The 19612-nt window shown below is 36.8% G+C and overlaps 1 protein-coding gene across 2 annotated transcripts in view; it reads right to left on the bottom strand.

Moving 5' to 3' along the window:
* LRBA (LPS responsive beige-like anchor protein) overlaps positions 1 to 19612 on the bottom strand; it is a 533667-nt gene that overhangs the window by 109390 nt on the left and 404665 nt on the right. For both annotated transcript variants that reach the window (XM_080915741.1, XM_080915742.1), the window contains exon 47: positions 14891 to 15043. In XM_080915741.1, the coding sequence (XP_080771867.1) occupies positions 14891 to 15043 (153 nt within the window). The remainder of the gene's footprint in view (positions 1 to 14890; positions 15044 to 19612) is intronic.

Here is a 19612-nt window from a genome sequence, read left to right as displayed (position 1 = left end):
TTGCTTAATTTCAGTTGAATTAGAGTTGTATGTCATAAGTAGTCACTGTAATATGAAGTTTAGGGCACGGTCAGTGGGGGTCAGTAATGAGAATAAGCGACAAAATAAAATATATCTGCAATTGCATGGAATTAAAAAATAAGTCATAGTTTCTGTATCTACATGTCATGGAATTGAAGTCTTCTGTGCTTGGGCCACAGAGTTAATACGGATAAACTGGGAGAATTTGAAATAAGGCAGATTTCATTCATTCAACATAAAAGAATGTTAAATTGAGAAATGTCTGATGTTATACTGCAGGCCTAATGTCTATGTGTAGGAGAGGCATTGTGCTGACGACAGTAGTAAGGAGTAGGTTCAGGCACCAGGAAACCTACTGCAGCTGTGGCTCAGTAGCACAGTACTGCTTATCATGTATAAGGCCCTGTGCTTCTTCCCGCAGCACCTAAGACTGAGACCAAGAACCATAATTCTATTGCATACTTATATGATTGTTCAAATGCATGCATGGAATTAAATGAAAACCATGTTATTCTAACCATTGCATATGGTTATTTCTTTGTTGTTGTTGCTTGATTTTATTCTTTGAGACTAGCTTGAAACTCACCATGTAGATCAGACTTACCTCAGACTTCTGGTTCCCTATGCTGGCTCTGGAATTACAGCTGCATACCATCAAACATGACTGATATATAGCTATTTCACATGACAACTGTTAAATATCAGCACACAAGAAAGAAGTATGGGTATGCTTTTTAATTACTCTTTACTTGGAAAAATTTCTAGTCAATATCCTTTTTCCTATAAACTGTGTTAATTTTATGTGTCATCTTGTTTAGGCTAAAAGAGGGCATTTGCTATTTTGAATACTCTCTGAAGAGGTTTTAGAAGAGGTAAGCATTTAAGTCAGAAATAAGATTTCCTCACTAGTGTGAGCAAGCTTCATCTAATCTACTGCAAGCTATCACAGAAGAATGAGACAGGAGAGAATTCTCTTCATACCTTGAGCTCGGACATGCATACTCTTGACTTTGGATATTACTGCTCAAGGTTCTTGAGTCTTTAGACTCTGTGGTTTATACCAGTGGTTGCCTGGTTCTTAAGATTTTTATCACTGTAAGAATTATATCAATGACTTCCTAGGAATGGATTAAACAAAAATGCCACCCATACTCTCAAGTATTTGAACCCTTGATCCTGATTTGGTGATGCTGTTTTGGGAGGTTATAGAACATTTAGGCAGTACAATCTTACTGGAGGAAGTATGTCACTGGGGGTGGGCTTTGAGGCTTTATAGCCTCAACCGCTTCCTGTTTGTTCTGCTTCCTGTGTGTGGTTGGTATGTGACCTCTCATCTCCCTGCTTCTGTCACCATGCTTTCCCTATCATTATGGACATCTAGTCAACTACAAACCCAACAAACCTTTTAAGATGCTGTTGGTATTTTATAGTATTTTCTTACAGCACAAGAAAGCAATTAATACAGCATGCTTAGAGTTTTAACAATAGCTCTCTTGGTCAAACTCTTGATACATGTGCTGAATCACACCACACATTCTCCTGGGTCTCTATATTAAAGACAAATTTGTGGCTTCAATAATTATGTGAGTCAATTCAAAAGCTTAATTAATCCACCCCACACCCTGTGTTTCTTTCTGATTAGTATTGATACTAAGCATTTTCTCTAACATACAATATGTCACATTGCCATTCTCCAAATATAATTTTGTTCTTTATTTAGGTTATGAAAAATAATGCTAACTAAAATACTGTGAGCAGCAAAGAGTAAAATAAAGAAATCATCTAAACATTAACTATTAAAATGTTTCTACAGATGTTTCATAAGAATATTTTCTTGTGCATATATAAACATTAAGTCACACCTCCAATTTTTATCATCTGATCATCCTTTTCTTTAATTACTTAACAAATAAATTTGAGAGTTTTTTTTTTCTGATGAAAACCAGTAGCTGAAAGTACTTTTCTCATTCAGCTCATATTTTCATTCAATAAATCTGATATAAAGCACATTTTCAAAGAGCTTTCTGTATAACCACAAGCTATTCTAGCACATGTGTTAATACAACTTCCCCACAGGCAGCACAGTGGGGTGACGCATGCTCTGAAGCCTCGGCTCAGTATACTGATGATCACCAGTCATGACTTTGGCAAGTTACATGAATGTGGCTCAGCTGGCTACCATGGAGTGCAGAAAGAGCACTTATCCCACAAGACTGCTGTAAGGACTGAGAAATGGATCCAGAATAGACAGCTGTATATAGAACATACGGAATGCTCCATGAGACAGTTACTTTGTTCTCAAAAACTGAAGCTTGAATTGAGCAAAGATTTATTAAAATAAAGAATACTTATGAAAAACACACAATAAAGAGTTTAAAATACACTAAATGCATTGCATTATCTTCTCTATTGCAGAGAACAAAAAAAAGTTGGCAAAAGAGAACAGAGAAGACAAGATGCTTGCTAGCGGCATTCGACTGACAGGACAGAAACATGGAGCCTGTGGAGAGGATTAGTCTTACTGAACATAAGTACAAGACGGAAGATCTCACTTAGAAAGAAGAACAACTGAAACCGCTGTGGGGTGGATGTGACTGAAGGGGGAGAAAGTGAACCATGGGCACCGGAAAAGGCAGCTGAACCCAGGAGAGTAAGCAAGCTGGCTGGCAGAGGTACCATTGTAGGTCCCATGAGAAAGAAGAGGGAGATATACCCACTTAAATGAGAGATCTTACTTTTGCTCAGTGCTGCTTTTGGTTTGTCTTTATAAAAGAGAAGACTGAATTCAGAACCTTACATATGCAAATGTGAGACCCCTGAGGTGGAACTCCTCTTCATTTTGAGACAAGGCCTCCCTAAACTGGGTAAGCTGGCCTTGGATTCTGTGTGTAGTTCAGCCAGGCCCTGAGCATGGGCTCTTGTTGCCTTAGCCTCCTGTGGAGCTGGGATTACAGTACTGTGCTGTCAGGTCCATCTAAAAGCTTTATATTTACTGGACAATCTTTATTGCAATTGGTACAAAACATACTTCACATAAAAATTATCTTGTGCTTTAAATAATTAAATGTACATTTCCTAAGTAATATAGGGGAGCTAATCATGATGTAGGGACTCATACACTAATAATTCGGGGCAGTTTTTCAGTATCCATTTTGAAAATTACAAGGTACTCTGACAAATATGAATATATCTTAAGAGCTAAAGCTAGAACCTTCTATTGTTACAATAATCCAGCTTCTTAACTTTAATAAAATAATAGTAATAATATATGATGATGATGATGATGATATTTGGGGGTGTTCGAGATAGGGTTTCTCTGTGTAGCCTTGTCTATACTGGTACTTGATTTGCAGACCAGGCTGTCCTCAAACAATCCACCTGCCTCAGCCTCCTGAGTACTGGGATGAAAGGTGTGCATCACCACCTGGCATCTTATTTTTTATACTGTGTCTTATAATTGTTGTTCATGTTTTATGCATATCACAGTATTAGAAACGTTCTAGACCTCACTGAAATACCATGCCCATCCTTCATGAACTACGTCACTTACTGTATGGTTCTAAACTGGCTATGACATCTCATACCAATAGATTCATGCTAAGGTGGGTCACTCACATCAAAGAATAAATTTTCCTGTTACATAAACACTAAATTTCTCAAACAGATTCTGTAAGACTCTCCAATTTGGAGAATATCTATTTTATGAGTATTTTGTTATAACTTATATTGCTCTATAGTGCCTAGCTGGCCACTCGTAGGATGATCCTCACGGAGACATAAACAACGGAGACATAAACAAGTCATCTTCTGCTGAGATGCAGATTACATTTCTCCCAGGAATGGAGACCATAAAGTATATCATTTTATTTAATTTAAATAATTGTAATACAGCTCAATGTATACTAAATTAGGGAGCTAATGTATGAGGTTATTCCAAATATGTTTGTGAGAAGACATGCAAACAGGTGGATACTGCAGGGTGCGTTATACCCACTCCAACACGACTCCATGTTGGTATTTTAACCTCTAATAACTCAGAACGTGACCTTACCTAGAGTAGATTATTTATTCAAGTCATCACATTAAAATGAGGCCCTAGTGTAAGATGACTGGTGTCCTTATAAAATGAGAACAGGAAGACAGACAGAGAGAGAGGAAGGAATGGGAAGACTGGAGTTAACACTGTCCTTTGGCTTTCACAGGAAGCAAGTTCCTGCAGATGCTTTTAAGCACGAGACCACATATTTTTGCCATTTTACCTACCTAGTTTACAGTACTGTCATGGAAACTCAAGGAACTCTGACATTAATGGCTATAGGTAAAGTAGCCCCTAAGAATCTGATTATTATCTAGCAGTAACAAGTTGCACTATATCCTGTACTAGGGCAAGAATTCTATAAAGGTATATTTGCTCAGCTCACAAAACTGGTATATGGGAAGCATATTTAAAAAAAGCATTTTATCAACATAGACTTAAGAAATAGATAACTATAGTCACATAAGGGAATATAACTATTTCTAAGAGAATGTATGAGTGGATACCTAGGGATAAGGCCATGAAGCACATACTTACAACTGAAGGATTTTAGTAAAATATTATGTGTGTATATGTATTCATAGTCTGTATATGTATATGTATGCATACATGTATATATGAGGGTGAGAAAGAGGAAAGGAGAAAACATACTAAGGAGGAGGTTAAAATGTTAATAATAGACTCAAATGAGTTTCATGTTTGTTATGGTTTACATATGAAATCTCCCAAAGGCTCATATGTGGAGCTATTGGTCCTAGTTCATGACATTACTTTCAGAATGTTGGAAATTTTAGGGCTGAGGCCACAATGGGCAAAGAAGGTCATCAGGATCCTGTCTAAAGGCGTTCTGTTCCTGGTCTCTTCCTATCTCTACTCCCTCAGCATCATGAGAAAGCAGACCCCACCACAGGCTGCTGTTAGTATATTTGTTTAAGTAGATAACACCCCAAGGAGATAACAGTCACTTTTGAACTAAATCTTTTGAAACTGCTGAGCCAATCAGTGCCAGATGCAAGGATTAGAGATAGAGTTCTGTTTCCCACCATGATGAGCCATGTGTCATGTGCATCCTGCAAATCTTCTTATAACCCTGGCACATTTCCCACTTCATGTGACTTAAATAAGAGTATATAGCTTATATAGAAGCAGTCTTTATATATGTGTCACACCACACAACTAGTTTTTTTGTAGTATTATACTTTTCTTGGGCATGTAACCTGAAGAATACTCATATTTTAATGATAGTTCTAAAATAGAGGGAAAGAAATCAGTTAGACCATTAAAAATGAAGTCATGCTGGAAAAGCCAAGCATGTAGCAATTCTCTTTGTTTCTGTTTTGTTTTGTTTGTTTCTTGTTTTGTGGTTTTTGTTTTTTGTTGTTGTTTTTAAAAGGTCACTCTCTGGTTACCACACTCAGGGAAATTTGCCAGCATACACAAATTTTTCACTGGAAAAAATTGTTGGATATATACCAGATATGGGTAAATTAGCCAGCCATAAATACTGCGGTAAGCAGTCATTTATTGGATAGCCCCATGCAGAGCTGCAGGAAAACATCTTGTGCAGAACGAAAGCACAGACTGGTTTCAAGGCAGACTGTGGTAGGTGACAGGGCAAGGTGCCAGGAGTAGGTATAGTGGTGTCAGGATCGATTAGACGCTCCTTCCTGGCCTCCCAGAGCATCACTGGAAGCAGGGTGGGAGAAAGCCTTCCTCTGCGAATTCTACTTCCAGTCTCACACTGTACGCCAGGTAGTTTCTCTCTGCAACCTCTAGTCATTATCACCAGGGCCTGGCAGGAAGGATGACTACCCATCAGAGCTGGCAGCATACTGGGTTATAATTCAGAGGAAGATTAAGAACTAAACAGCTCAAAGGGAAACACTAGGCTGCTCTTCTTCCTTCCACCCACAACCTCCTCTTCCTTTTCTACTCCTAACCTGCAGAGAACTTAACGTTCGCTCCATGAACCCCACCTCACCACAATGTTGTTTCACTTCATCTTCCTGATGTCAGTACATCAAGATATGCCAAGAATTTAGTCAAAGAACTGACTAAATAAAAACTGTGCTGAAATGATTTATATCAGTCCACTGATTAAAAAGCCCAGTAGAAGGAACAGTCAACCCAAAGACCAGGGAGATACAGAAAGCAAACGCATGACAGCATGGCCTCAACGAACCTGGGAACAGTTGGCTCTACCACATAAATATGACCACTCTGATTTAAGTACCAGGCATTGCTCTGTACTGTACATAGAGGCTACAGGTTAACATGGCCGCTAAGATCTTTCAAATTTACTGCTAGTGTGGCACTGCAGACCTGTATATAATCCCAGCTATACAGGGGACAGACAAAAGAGTGATCTAAATCTAGGATTTTGAGACTAGTCTGGAAACACAGCCAGATTCCATCTCAAGAGACTGAAAAAAAAGTTTTAAATAAAAAAAATGGTATAAAACAAATATCTGTTTAATAGCAAAGAAGAAAATTAGGAAACAGCAAGAACACAGATTAAAGAAAGTGATAGACATGAATCCAACCATAACAACAATAGGATTAAATGTGAATAAACATTCACATTCAGTCAGAAGGCTGTTCTAGATAAATGATATGATCTAACAATTTGCTATCTATAAAAATCTTTCGTTTTAAAATCAAGGTCTTTATAGGTCACCAATTAAAACAGCAAAGTTTTACAATATAGTTATTAAAGAACTAGAGTGACCCTACTAACATCAGTCTATAACACACACACACGCACACACACACACAAACCATGCTGAGGGTGTATCTGTGTGTAGCTGTGCACACATTTAAACCTAGCACTCAGGAGGCAGAGGCAGGCAGATCTTATGAGTTCAAGATTAGTATGATTTACATAATGAGTTCCAGACTAGTCAGGAGTAAGACCCTGCCTCAAAATAAGTCAGTGAGTCAGTCAGTCTGTCAGTCACAAAGAACTAATAACAAAAGAATCTAATAGTATAAAAGGCAAAACTTAAAATAATAGCAGTCATCCAATACTTGGAGACTTTAGTATCTTATTAGAAAAAAAAGAGACAACTTTAGATGATCAAACAGTAAAGATATATAGAAGACAATAAACCAATTTAACTAAATATTATATCATACCTAAAAAAGGCAGAATTTAATTATCTCAAGTATATATGCTGATTAGTAAAAACACATGTGTTAAATAAAACAAAGTAGGCTCTCCAGCTGCAATGAAATTGAAAAATGCAAACAGAAAAGAAGAAAATAAAAAAAAATATTTGAAAATTAGGCAGCACACATGTCCACAAGCAAGCTTACACAAAGCATTAGAAAATGTTCGGAGATGAGAGGCAGCTTTGAAATACAGTATTCACAGTCGTAAATGACTGCTGAGGTTACACATGGAAGGAAGTCAGTAGCTGTAAAAGATGCTCATGGAAAAGAACAAAACTACCCTTCCACAGCACAGGAAACTCAATTTAAAGGTAGTAGTAATAGTAGCAGTAGTAGTAGTAGCAGCAGCAGCAGCAGCAGTAGTAGTAGTAGTAGTAGTAGTAGTAGTAGTAGTAGTAGTAGTAGTAGTAGTCATAGTAAACACTAGAGTTAAAAATTCAATGGAAGAGAAAACAAAAACATTACAGAAAAATCAGTGGGATATAAAGTGAAGCTTAAGAAGTTTAACAAATCAATAAGTATTGGTATAAGTAGTGAAGAAAAAAAAAGATGTCATAAATTACCAAAGAGCAGGGCTCAGGTGCTATCACACAAACCTCAGAGAGAGCACAATGAGAAAATGCTGTGTTCTAAAAATGCTATGCCCATGAACAGACAACTTAAAGAGACACAGATTACTGAAATCAACTCAAGAAAAATAGAAAATCTGAAGAATTCTATGATAACAAGAGAAACTGAAACTTGGGGATTCAGTCTCACGGGTGTGAGTTCACACTCAGAGAGCAGCTGTGGTGATTTCAATCGAATATTTAAAGAAGATGTCATGTGAGCGCTCACTGTGCTCGTCACCAAGTGGAGAAAAAGCATGGCACTCATGCTATATTCTCACTTTAATTTTTGTTTCTTGAAAAATCTTTTGCTCTTTCAGGACAACAAAGTTCGTCTGCGTTGTCCTTTAAGTGTAAAGGATCAACCCGGTATTTAAAGTTTTAGTATGCTTTTACTTTTGATTGTAGCATATGATTAGTTTGCTACAAAGATGGCCTATGTGAAGGCAATACAGTTACTGAAGATAATGTCCTACTGTGGATCCCAAATCTGAGGGTACAGTTAGGTGAGGGAAGAGATGCAGAGACACTCACAGAAAGAGGATTACATGAGGAGAAGCACAGAGAATACATGTAAAACTCAGATATCAATGATATTTGAGCAAAACCTCTCTCACAGCCTCACATGGAAACATCTGCCCGACCCTGATGTATCTTTCAGCCTCCAGGACCTCAGGTCTTCTGTGTCGGCTGCTTCCGCTCGGTTCAGGTGACTGTGCTGATGGAATAACGGTCTTGGCTGCATCGGTTCAGGTCCGCCTTTCCCCGACAGACCCTAAATACAGCTCTCAATGGACAGGCTTTCTGTACGTACAGGTGTTTCTAGGGTTTCTGTTCACCGTCTGCAGTTGGTCTATTTTCCCTATGCTTCTCTAGTTACTAGACTTTTATTTTTAAAAATAAATGGGAATCAACACTCTCTGAGATGTGCTCTTGCCTCCAAGAATTTGGGGCACACTGACTGATTGAAGGTCAGATTATCCTGGTCTGCAAAGATAAAAGCAGACCAGTCGTGAAGGTGCAAGCCCATAATCTTAGCACTACAGGAATCAGAGGCAGAAGGATTGTGCCTCAGTAGTAAGACCTCTTGTGTTGTGCTCTCTCCTCCTCCTCCCAAGCACACACAAGAAACAGAGCTAACACCCCAACGCCAGAAACTACTCTTTCCTCCAAAAAACCCAAAGCTTTTGTGCTTGGACTGGCTTTTCACAAAGATTGTAAACAAATTTAGACAGAATTAATGAGGTATCACATGGTACATCTACTGTAAAGAATGGGTTCTCTGTGTGTGCCACAGCAGTCATGTAGAGATTACAAAACAACGTTTGAGTCGTCCTCTTTTCTCCGCATAGGTCCCAGGGTCCTGAACCTCAAACTGTCTGCCAGGCTTGAATAGCAGCCACCTTTGTCTGATGTGCCACTTACCAGCTCTAGAGTCCTGCTTTGGCAAACTAGATATTTTATAGTAAATTATATAACAATGTCAATCTATCATGTGGTACCTCTCTTGGTTATTTCTGTATTGTCATTAAAAAAAAAAAAACAAAACAAAAAAAAAAAAAAAAAACAAAAACCTTTCACAGCAAGTATACAACAAGACCCAAACCAAAATACAATAATTTAAATTATTTTTTTCCAATTTCATATACACATGTTTCTGTTTTCTAAAGAAAGAATAAGTAGCTGAAAAGCATTATTACAAACTACAAACACCATGGCTGTTTATGATATTGTCCATGTAACTATCAATGCGGTAAATGAAAAGCCAACTAGAAAAGAACAATATGAAAAAAAAAAAAGTAAGCTCCTGGCATTTCAATTGTTAAAAAAAAAATAGAAAAAACATACTGTTTACAAGAGGCGGGCTTTAAAAATGCTATTTCCTTGTAGTTTTCATTAAGGGCACGTGGTTCTTACTGTCAACACTTGAGGCATGCTTGAAAGCAGTACATTTCCTGTTCAAAGCGAAAAGTTCTTAAAGATTGATTTAATTTACATAGAAATATAAGATCTCTGCTGTTTAAGTAAATGGATTTAAATTATAGCAATAGATGGGGAAAGAAAAATCTATAATTTCTATTTTCTGTCAAAGAGAGCCATGAAAATAATAACTTTTCCAATTTTCTTGTATATCCTTGGATGATACTGGAGAAGTAATAAAACATTTATTTTCTTTAACTTCTTGAACAATTGATTGCCATGTAGAGAAAACAAAAGCTACAGAAGATAAACAAATGTGATTCTGACTGGTATCCTCAAGACACTGCATCAGCCCCATGAGGCATGTGTTAACTCCTGCTACCTGGAAGCACTGAACAAGCTAAGCTATCAAAGACGTGACCTCCAAAGAAACTGGGATACTTCTGAATTACTGGTATGGACCCATAGTGCTGGTCCCCAGACTGATTCTCAAACAAATACACGCTAAATGCATTGGTTACTGCTACCACAGTGAAAGTATAGTGAACACCCAGAAGCTAGACAAAAACAATCCATGCTAAAAATCCTTGAGGAAAGGTTTGTTAGTGCCCTCAGTGTGCATGGTTTTTGTTTTTTATTCAAGTTGACTTGACAGGATCAGAGGGGATGTAATATAGGCCCCCTTCTAATGAATGTTGTGCATTCTAGACTCTTACATTTTTATACAATTTGAAAGTATAAAAGTCTGTTTTGCATTTATACTTCTAAGCAATATTTGGAATAATTATTCTCCCCAGTATAGCTGAGATAGATTAATCTCAGGAATGCAGCTGAAATTGTTATGATTTTACCTGGATCCCATATGTTTAGTACAAAAAGAATATAATTTGTCTAAAAGATTAAACTTAGGTGGTTTTTTCTCCTAAAATATGGAAAACATTGTCTTCTGTGCTGAGGGCATCCCTTAGCCAGTCCACATTTCGATCTTCATTACCTACACAGCACCGAGAAGAAATGTTGGCTAAGAGCAGTTACAGACAGGCAATACAAGTAGAATATGTAACCTAACATTACTGGCCTACCAACAAAGTAGTATGATACTGCAAATAGCAATCCTTAGTCACTATTTGAACAACCAAATATTTAAAAAAGAAATACAGGGTATCTTGAATTAAATATGTCAGTTAATTAATTCTATGATCCTTAGCTACCAACTGAGTGCTGTACAATCTTTTATTATCCACTGCCCTATAGATCATCTGTTCTTAGTGCTGGCTTGTTCCAGAAGAGAGACAGCTGCAATACTATATCCCTGTTCAACCTGAGGACCATCTGACTTTAATTGTAATACACAGCTTGATGTGGCTCTAGCTACGAGAAGCCAAAGTATCGTCTGTAATAATCTGGAAAAGCAGAAACCTGCCAACAGAGGGCTGGAAACAGGGACTTGTGCTGTCTGGCGGCCTGACGGGCTGCAGGAAATATGATTAATGAGTAAGGTATAATGATATCAGGAACCCGATTAGCACCACAAAAAGGTCACAGATCAAAGTAGTATGCATTTCATGAGCTAAAATCATTGCATAAAATCTGTGGGCTTGCAGAGGTAAACCAAAAGAGGACAGGATAAGCCTTATGTGAAAACATAGTAACAGCTATATAAAATACAACCAGCCATCCAGTCATTGATAGAAAGTTAAAAGAAATTATAAAGTACACAACATGCACTGCATTGCAGAGAGCTTTGTTCCCCAGAGATGCACACAGATTATTTTAGAATGAGCAAGTTATTAAATTTCATTCATAAAGACACATGAATAAAACCAAATATTTTTGCAATCAGAATATTATTGTGATAGATAGTCATCTATACACTATGCTTATATTTGATTTGCAATGAATTTTTATTTGGCTTTGTTTAGAAATATAATCTAATTTGGAACACTAAATGTAAAGATTTGTATCAAATTCATGAGAGTAGAAATTGCTGGGGAAATTGTTAAGAAAGCATACCGAGTTATATATAGTAAATGCAGAGCTAATAGGATGGAACATTACTTTGTATAATTTTTACCTTCACATCTGAGTTTAAAGCATGGGCAGACAAGATTACAATCCCACTGAGAGAAGATTTGCTAGGTTAGAAATGTACACGGTTATTTTTCTTTGTGTCTTTAGCAAATCTTTTCCACGGGCATAGATGCAGCTCAGTTGGCAGAGTGTCTAACATGGAAGACACATGTTCGATACACTGTACTTATAAGACAACCCTGTGGTGTATGCTTATAATCTTAACATTCAAAAGATAGTCAGGAGGAACAGAAGTTCAAGGTCTGGATTCCACTCATGGATACATAAGACCCTGTCTCAAAAAAAGAAAAGGAAAGTAAGCAAAGAAACATCTTCCGAATAGACCTGAATTTTCACAGGTGAAAACCGCAGGACAAAGACAGCAGTGCTGTTTTCAGGAGAATGCCTTGCTTCAGGCCACACAGCTAATGTTTCTTATATGTGAAATTATGAAATATAGCTCAATCAACTGTGTCTTTTAGAACTTTAAAATTAAACACAGATATTAGCAAACCTATTTTCACTGTTAATAACAGTAACCATGGTGAAATATTACTTAAAAACTAGTTTCCTTGAACCTAAATTTTTATTTTGCTTATGTTTGAGGGTAGAGGCACAAGCATCAACTGAGGGTGTAATGTCTGCTATTCAAGTATTTTACCAGTGAGTTATATTCCTCACCTAAAACGTACACATTTAAATAGTGCTTCTGAAACCAGTTCTACAATGAAATAATTAGAAAATGATTTGGGGTAAAAGGTGGGTTTTGAGATAGGGTTTCTCTGTGTAGACCAGGCTGCCTTCCAACTCAGTGATCTGCCTGCCTCTGCCTCCCGAATGCTGGAACTAAAGGTGTTCACCACCACTGCCTGGTGACAATTATTTCCTAAAATATAAACATATCCTCCAGATACAGGGATAATTAATGCCCCTTTTAGTCATGCTGTTGGTATACTGAGCTTTAGTCCTCCTGCCAACTAAATTATATTCAGTACAAAAGACACTACTATAAAATTAAAAGATAAGCCGGTAAGTAGTTGAAAAATATTTTCAGAACATACTGTGGATTAAAGAACTGTTAGGAGGACTATATAAAGACCATTTACAATTTTTTTTGGTCCTAAAAATGTAAGAGTCCTACTGAAAAATAGGAGACATAGTTCATCAACAAGCATTTGAGTATCAACAAAGCCTGTGAGAGAAATGTTAAACATTGCTGGTCATAAGAGCAGTATAAATTACAACAGGTACCGTCTAGAAAATCGTAAGTGTATAATACTAACAATGGCAAACCTTGTGAAGGGCGCAGAAAAACTCACACTACCAACACTGACAAGAATATAGACCAGACTGCATAGGCAGCATATTCCATGGAATAACTCCATTCTCAGAAATCTCCAACAAAACAAAAACAGATGTTCATGCTAAACCATTTACACAACACTCACAAACTGAAAGAAAACTTCCAATGTTCCTTAATTGCTAAAACCGACTAATATACGGCATATCTATATATTAGCCAATAATAGTCAACAGCAATGCAAAGAAATTAATTACTGCTATATGCAGCAATATGGATAGATCTCAAAAACATCATACAAAGTGATAGAAGCCAGACACAAGATGACAACAAACTGTACGATGCCAGTGATTTAAATTTCTATAAAAGCAAAATTAGAGAGATACAATGCATGGAAGTCTAGGGCAAGACCAGGGCTGTAGACTGAATAGAACAAACAGAGTGGCCCAAGAGAACTTTCTGAAGCTCAGGGAAACATCCTGCAGCTGGATCATAGCGAGTTGACACTGTACTAATTTATGAAAATTCACTAAAGAGTATAATTTTTAAATGTTGATTTTTATAAGAAGCAAATTACAGCTCAATGAATCTATTTTAAAAGAACAAACACAAAGATAAAAGGGAGTCACAATACAAATGTATCTGTAATAATGTTTCTATGCCCCTGAAAAGAACAACAGAACCACAGGTCACTTATACATATGACTGGCATTTCCTTCAGCTTCTTTCAGATCTAAGCTTTGTCTGGTCCTGTCATACTAGTCAAAGTGACAGGGGGAATCTTAAAAATGCTTGGGCTATAAGTAAAATGCTTTCTGTATCACAAATAATATCACAGTAACGAATTACTAACTTGTCTAGGATCCCATAACTGACAATGTCATTGACTCATGATTGGGAAGTCTGCTTCAACTACGAGGTCTATCCATCCACTGTCCCTTAGTGTATTTATTATGTATAAATCTGACATGTCAGTAATACTGGGATTATACTTATATTCTGGAAGATAAAGTTAAAATGTAATTACTAGTATGAAAAATAAGCAATGCTATCTGAAAAACAAACCTAAATGTATTTTTTGTTTAATCATAAAATAAAAACACCAGGTAACTTAAAATTATATTTAAAAATTTTAAGATCTACTTATTTTATGGGTGTGTATGTACTCACTTGGCCCATCTTTACAGCTCAAAACTGTATTTTTTATATGAAGATTGGCAAAAGCAACACTCTTAAATACTGAGAATACTCATTCATTCCAAAGTTTTACCAAACTTCAAAATAAAGAATTGAGTGTACATTCTCACAAGACATATAATGTAGGAAATTATATAATAGGACACTAACACTTGGTGAGTACTATGTTTTTAAGTTTTCATACTCTAAATATGGTATAAAGTGTTCTTTCAAACTAGATGTACATGACATCACTTTAATGTGTTGTTTGTTACTAATCTTCCAGCCTGGAACACAAAATGATCCTTCCTTGTCAAGAGAGGCTCATGCTTAAAAACCAAGTGATTCTGGGTTCTCTAACATTGATTAGTTATATATTTAAACTGTTAAGAACATATTAAAAGCAACCTAAGTTTTGCATGAAACAAATCATTGTACTTTTAATCCAATACAATTTTCAGAAGTGTACAGCAGTTAGTGAAGTGCGATGTTATTCCCAGCAGTTCCTGTCAGCTCCAGCACTGTACAGAAAGACGAGGGTTAATGTTTTCCATCAACACATGACAGAGCAGATGATTACTATCTTACCAATCTGTTTATGCGAACAAATTCTTCAGAGGTTTTGGCCCAAGGAGGAAGTTCAACATCAGACACCACTGTCCCATCATCCATCACTCCAAGGTTATAATTATTGAAGTTGACAAACATCTCAGGGAGATAATAAAATTCAGGAATCAATTCCTATATGAAAATGAGAGAAATGTTATATTATAGAGGATATAGACAATATATGTAACATGGTCTGATTATTTCCTATTACACAGAATCACAACAAAAAATGTAGGGAATTTTTTTCTCTACACAGCAACTTAATAAACATACACACAGGCTTTCCTTCAGGACACATCTCAAAACCTCAGAAAGTCCTAAATTCAAATAAGCAAGTAATAGTTGAGGGCCACCAAAATATAAATAGATATTGTATGCTGTAACAATAACAGCCCAAGATAGATTTAAAAAATTGAAATATGTGGAATTTGTAGCAGAAAACAATCTTTATACAATATGAGTTAAAATGTTATTACTTTGGTCTCTTTATCAACAAGGAAATAGTTATTTGTATTTTAGCTATAAACAGTAAATTTTACATCAAAACATAAAAGTTTTTAAGAAACTACCTCTAATAAATATCAAAATCATCAGTCTAGAAAACAACCTGCATAAGAAACTGATTAAATTAAATATAATGACTGTAATACCAATATTTAAAGGGGGAAATGAAGTCTTTGTAGCCATGAGGCCCACATGAAACTTTTTCAGAGAACAGACTTGAAATCCAGTCTTGACATGGGTCAGTGCCTCAGTCGTCTTTTAGAAACCCCTCAGGGCCAGCTAGCACAGGTCTGGATTTCCAAACAGTAGTAAAATAGAGAGGTCATCAGATTTTGGATAAGGTCAGTATGAAATTGCCAGAGCAGAGAGAAAGGATCCAGCAAGAATTAAGCTATTATCACTTTCATAGTGCACATGGAATGCTGCTTGACTCTGAATTGCACATCTTTTGTTTACAATCACGATAATTAACTAATCGGAGTATAATGAGCTTGTCCTTCAAATGCCCCACAACTGCATGATCATTAGACTTGAAAGACTTTTAAAGTGAACACTTATTTTTCAAAGAAGAACCTTGTTAAAAGTTTAACTTTAAATTAGATAGCTCTCACACACAAAAATTTTAAGAACCCCCATCTCTAAGCTATGTCTGTAACTCTAATTGCAAAAGAAAGGAGGACAAGTGCATATTTTTATGTAGAAAAGCATGATAATAAATTTGTAGAAGCTAACGTTTATGGCATGTTAGATTAGATTAGACCTAGATTTCTAATAAACTTTACCATACTTCATCTTTATAACAACTTTATAAGGTGAGCTAGTGACTCGATCTTATAAATGATGAATAAAAGGCAGGCATAGTGGCATGTGCCTGTAACTCAAGGAAGAAAGACAAGTCACTAGGAGGGAAAGGCTATCCTGGACCATAGTAAGTTGAAAACCAATCTAGGCTACACAAGAGAACCCTGTCTTTAAAAAACAGCTGCACAAGATGACTGATCAGTAAAAGTTCTCATTGCGTACACCTGAAGACCTGAGTTTGACCTCCCCATGAACCCAAGGTGGAAAGAAAGAACTGACTCCCAAAAGCTGTCCTCCACGTGGGCACTACGGAACACACACACACACACACACACACACACCAGACTTACTGACAGAATGAAGAGAAGCTAGAGATGGATATATGATTTTTACAAAGATTAATGGAAACACGTTTCTTAAAACCTACGGTCAGCTTTACTTAGCCTGGAGAAAAGAGAAGGGATGGCAGGGTGGGGCAGCAGAGGATATGTGAGGGTAAGCAGGATGCTTTTGTATGAAGAGAAAAACAAAGCTCTGGACTTTGTGGGCAGAGTGAAGACAGACTGGATTTTACTTCCTACCTAGGCAAGTATCTATCAGAAGTGATACCCTTCCCACTGAGCCTGGTGGCCCAATGTATGCTTTGTTTTTGTTTGAGAAGCAAACACCATAAAATAAGGATTTGGCATCAGAAGGGTATCCTCAAAGAAACATGGTATAAAGGGCAAAGATGCCTGCCTCTGGAAGACCATGCTTCTTATGCTAAAAATAAGACTATGGAGGTGCGTGGATGGAAAGCAGAAAGTCTAATTTTCTAGGAACTCATCCAACCCTGGATTGTCATTCAGGCCTTCAAAAATGGATAGACCTTCCCTACCACTTTAATAATTGTAGATGGATTTTTCTACCACCCTCAGATGAATCAAGGTTAGATTCATACTGGATTTTTTTTTGAGTTGGCCATAATATCTGTATGTTTATTTTAATAATGAGTCATTTATATATTAAGTGATAGTACATTTCTGGGGCACAAAATGGTAGGAAGAATTCAGTATAGGCAGAAATAGAAATATGTGCAAATTATCACTTTTTAGTGAAAGAATAAAACAAAGTAAATTCCTTGTTTTTACTTTTTCTGACTTTTTTGAGACAGGGATTCACATTGTAGTCCAGGATATCCTAGAATTTACTCTGCAGCTCAGGTTGTGCCTTATAGCTTTCCTTATGAGTTCATGATTTCACCTCTCAATGTTCACGTTACTGGTGAGTAAGTTCTCTTTGGTTCAAACCTTGGGTAGATAAAACAGGTGATACAATATATAATTTCAAAAATAATTACTTAGCTCTTAATCTTTACAGACACTTGTGTTAAGGTTTGAGCAGAGAAAGAAGTGTTTTCTGTGCATATAAAACACAGATCAAAGTGAGAGATCTATGAAAAATACAAGAAGAGAATCATTTATTAAGGCAAAACTAGTTGTAGAAAGACAGCATTCAGAAGTCAAAAGAGAAAAAATATAAAGCCTCCAAATTAGGGTGATCACAGAGGGCTGTAATCACAGAACACACTGTAGTGGTTTTTCAGCTCAGAGTTCTGCAGCCTGCTTATAATTATCTGTGCATTTTTCCTCTGAAACCAAGACACTAAGAAAAAGTACATCCTAAGTATTTTGTTCTTGGTTACATACTCCAGCCCATGTACAGTGCACAACACACTGGGCATTGAATAAAAATCTGTTAATTCCTGAAAGAGGGATGGCATTGAGAATTAGGGGAATGCCTCAGTAGACAGTGCTTGCTGTGCAAACATGGGACCTGAGTTTGGAGCCTCAGAGGCCATGTTAAAGCCTGATGCTGTTGGGCACAATTCTAATCCCAGTGTTCCTACAGGGGAGGGGGGTGGAGACAGAAGAGTCTCTAAGGGCTTCTGGGCCAGGCTGTCTGGCATAGTCAGTAGCAAACAACCAAATGCCCTATTCAACCAGTGTGGAAGGGAGTTTCACACCAGAGGTTATCCTCCAGTCCTCACATGGCTGCTGTGGAATCTATGTGCCTGCATGCATACACATGAGCACACATAGATACTGAACAAAAATAAAGAAAACTGGCATTTAAATTTGGATAAGGAAGGTATCTTAAGACACTATATGTCATTCATTTTTAATGATCAATGAGAAAATGTTCCACTGGCTTAGAGTGGGTGGGAGTGGGAACATCTTCATAGAAGCAGGGAGGGAGGGGATAACATTTGAAATGTAAATACATAAAATATCCAATAAAAATTTTTTAAAAAAGATAACAAGAAAAGAAAAGGTACAATGTGAAAAACTCTAAATGTCCAGGCCTAATGACTTTGCTATCTCTTTTCCATGAAAACACGTACACAAAAAAAGTTTGTGTTATTTTGGAATAACACAAACTTAAATAGAACATGTTTATCTACAAAATTAACACTGAAAAGGCATCATGAAGAATTTACATGTTATGAAGGACATAATCATATAAGCACAATTAAATTATTAAGAAGGGAACACGGAGAGTTGAAACATACTAGAATCTCAAGCTAAGTAAACACCATAATTTGATGAAAGTTGAATCCCCTCTTAATATGAAACAAACATGAACTTAATAAAGACAGCAATATAAACACAAGAAGCACACATCAGTAGAGCCAATGCTATGTATGAACAATGTATGGACAATGACAGAACCCAGTCATCTAGCAGAGTTCCTTTTTTAACACAGCATTTTTCTAAAACTCGTGCTGTGATATAACACTAAATATTCCCATTCAAAATTATTTTCCTTGACAGATGAAATTTAGTAACAGAGTCAAGATTATGTCTTTCTGATTCTTTAAATGCACACTTACAAAGTGAAGTATGTTTCATATTCATGTGAACAGAATGCTCAGCTCTGGATAAAAACCACATGTTCAGTGAGACTTGAAAGCGTCAGTGAAACGACAAGCAACCAGCACTGACATAGGCATATATTCACATGTCCTTCAGCCTGCTGACAATACTTTTAATTTCTATCAGTTAATTAAGCAGATAGGTGTTAGAGGCAGGTGACATGGTCAAACTTTAGTGCATCATCTCCTAAAATAAAAAATGTGACAGGTTCAAACAGAGGTTATGTCACAATTCGGGATAAGCTCACTGCTTTGATCACAAATCCTAAGGCTTTCATGGCGTAATGACAAGGATTGGTTGTGACCACACATATGCTTTAGTTTTCTTCATGAAGGTACAATCCCCACTGATAGGAGAGGCCTGTGCAGCCAGGCTGAGTGACTCTCCCTTCATTAGCCACCAATTCTCCCCACCGAACTAGAACCATCGCTCCCTCCATCTGGGCAAGCACATCAAATGCCAAGGCACTAATCTAAAGAAA

Source organism: Micromys minutus, assembly GCF_963924665.1.
Source record: "Micromys minutus genome assembly, chromosome: 4".
NCBI classification, from domain to species: domain Eukaryota; kingdom Metazoa; phylum Chordata; class Mammalia; order Rodentia; family Muridae; genus Micromys; species Micromys minutus.
The sequence above is the reverse complement of the archived record's forward strand: the minus strand, read 5'-3'. Positions and strand labels throughout refer to the sequence as shown.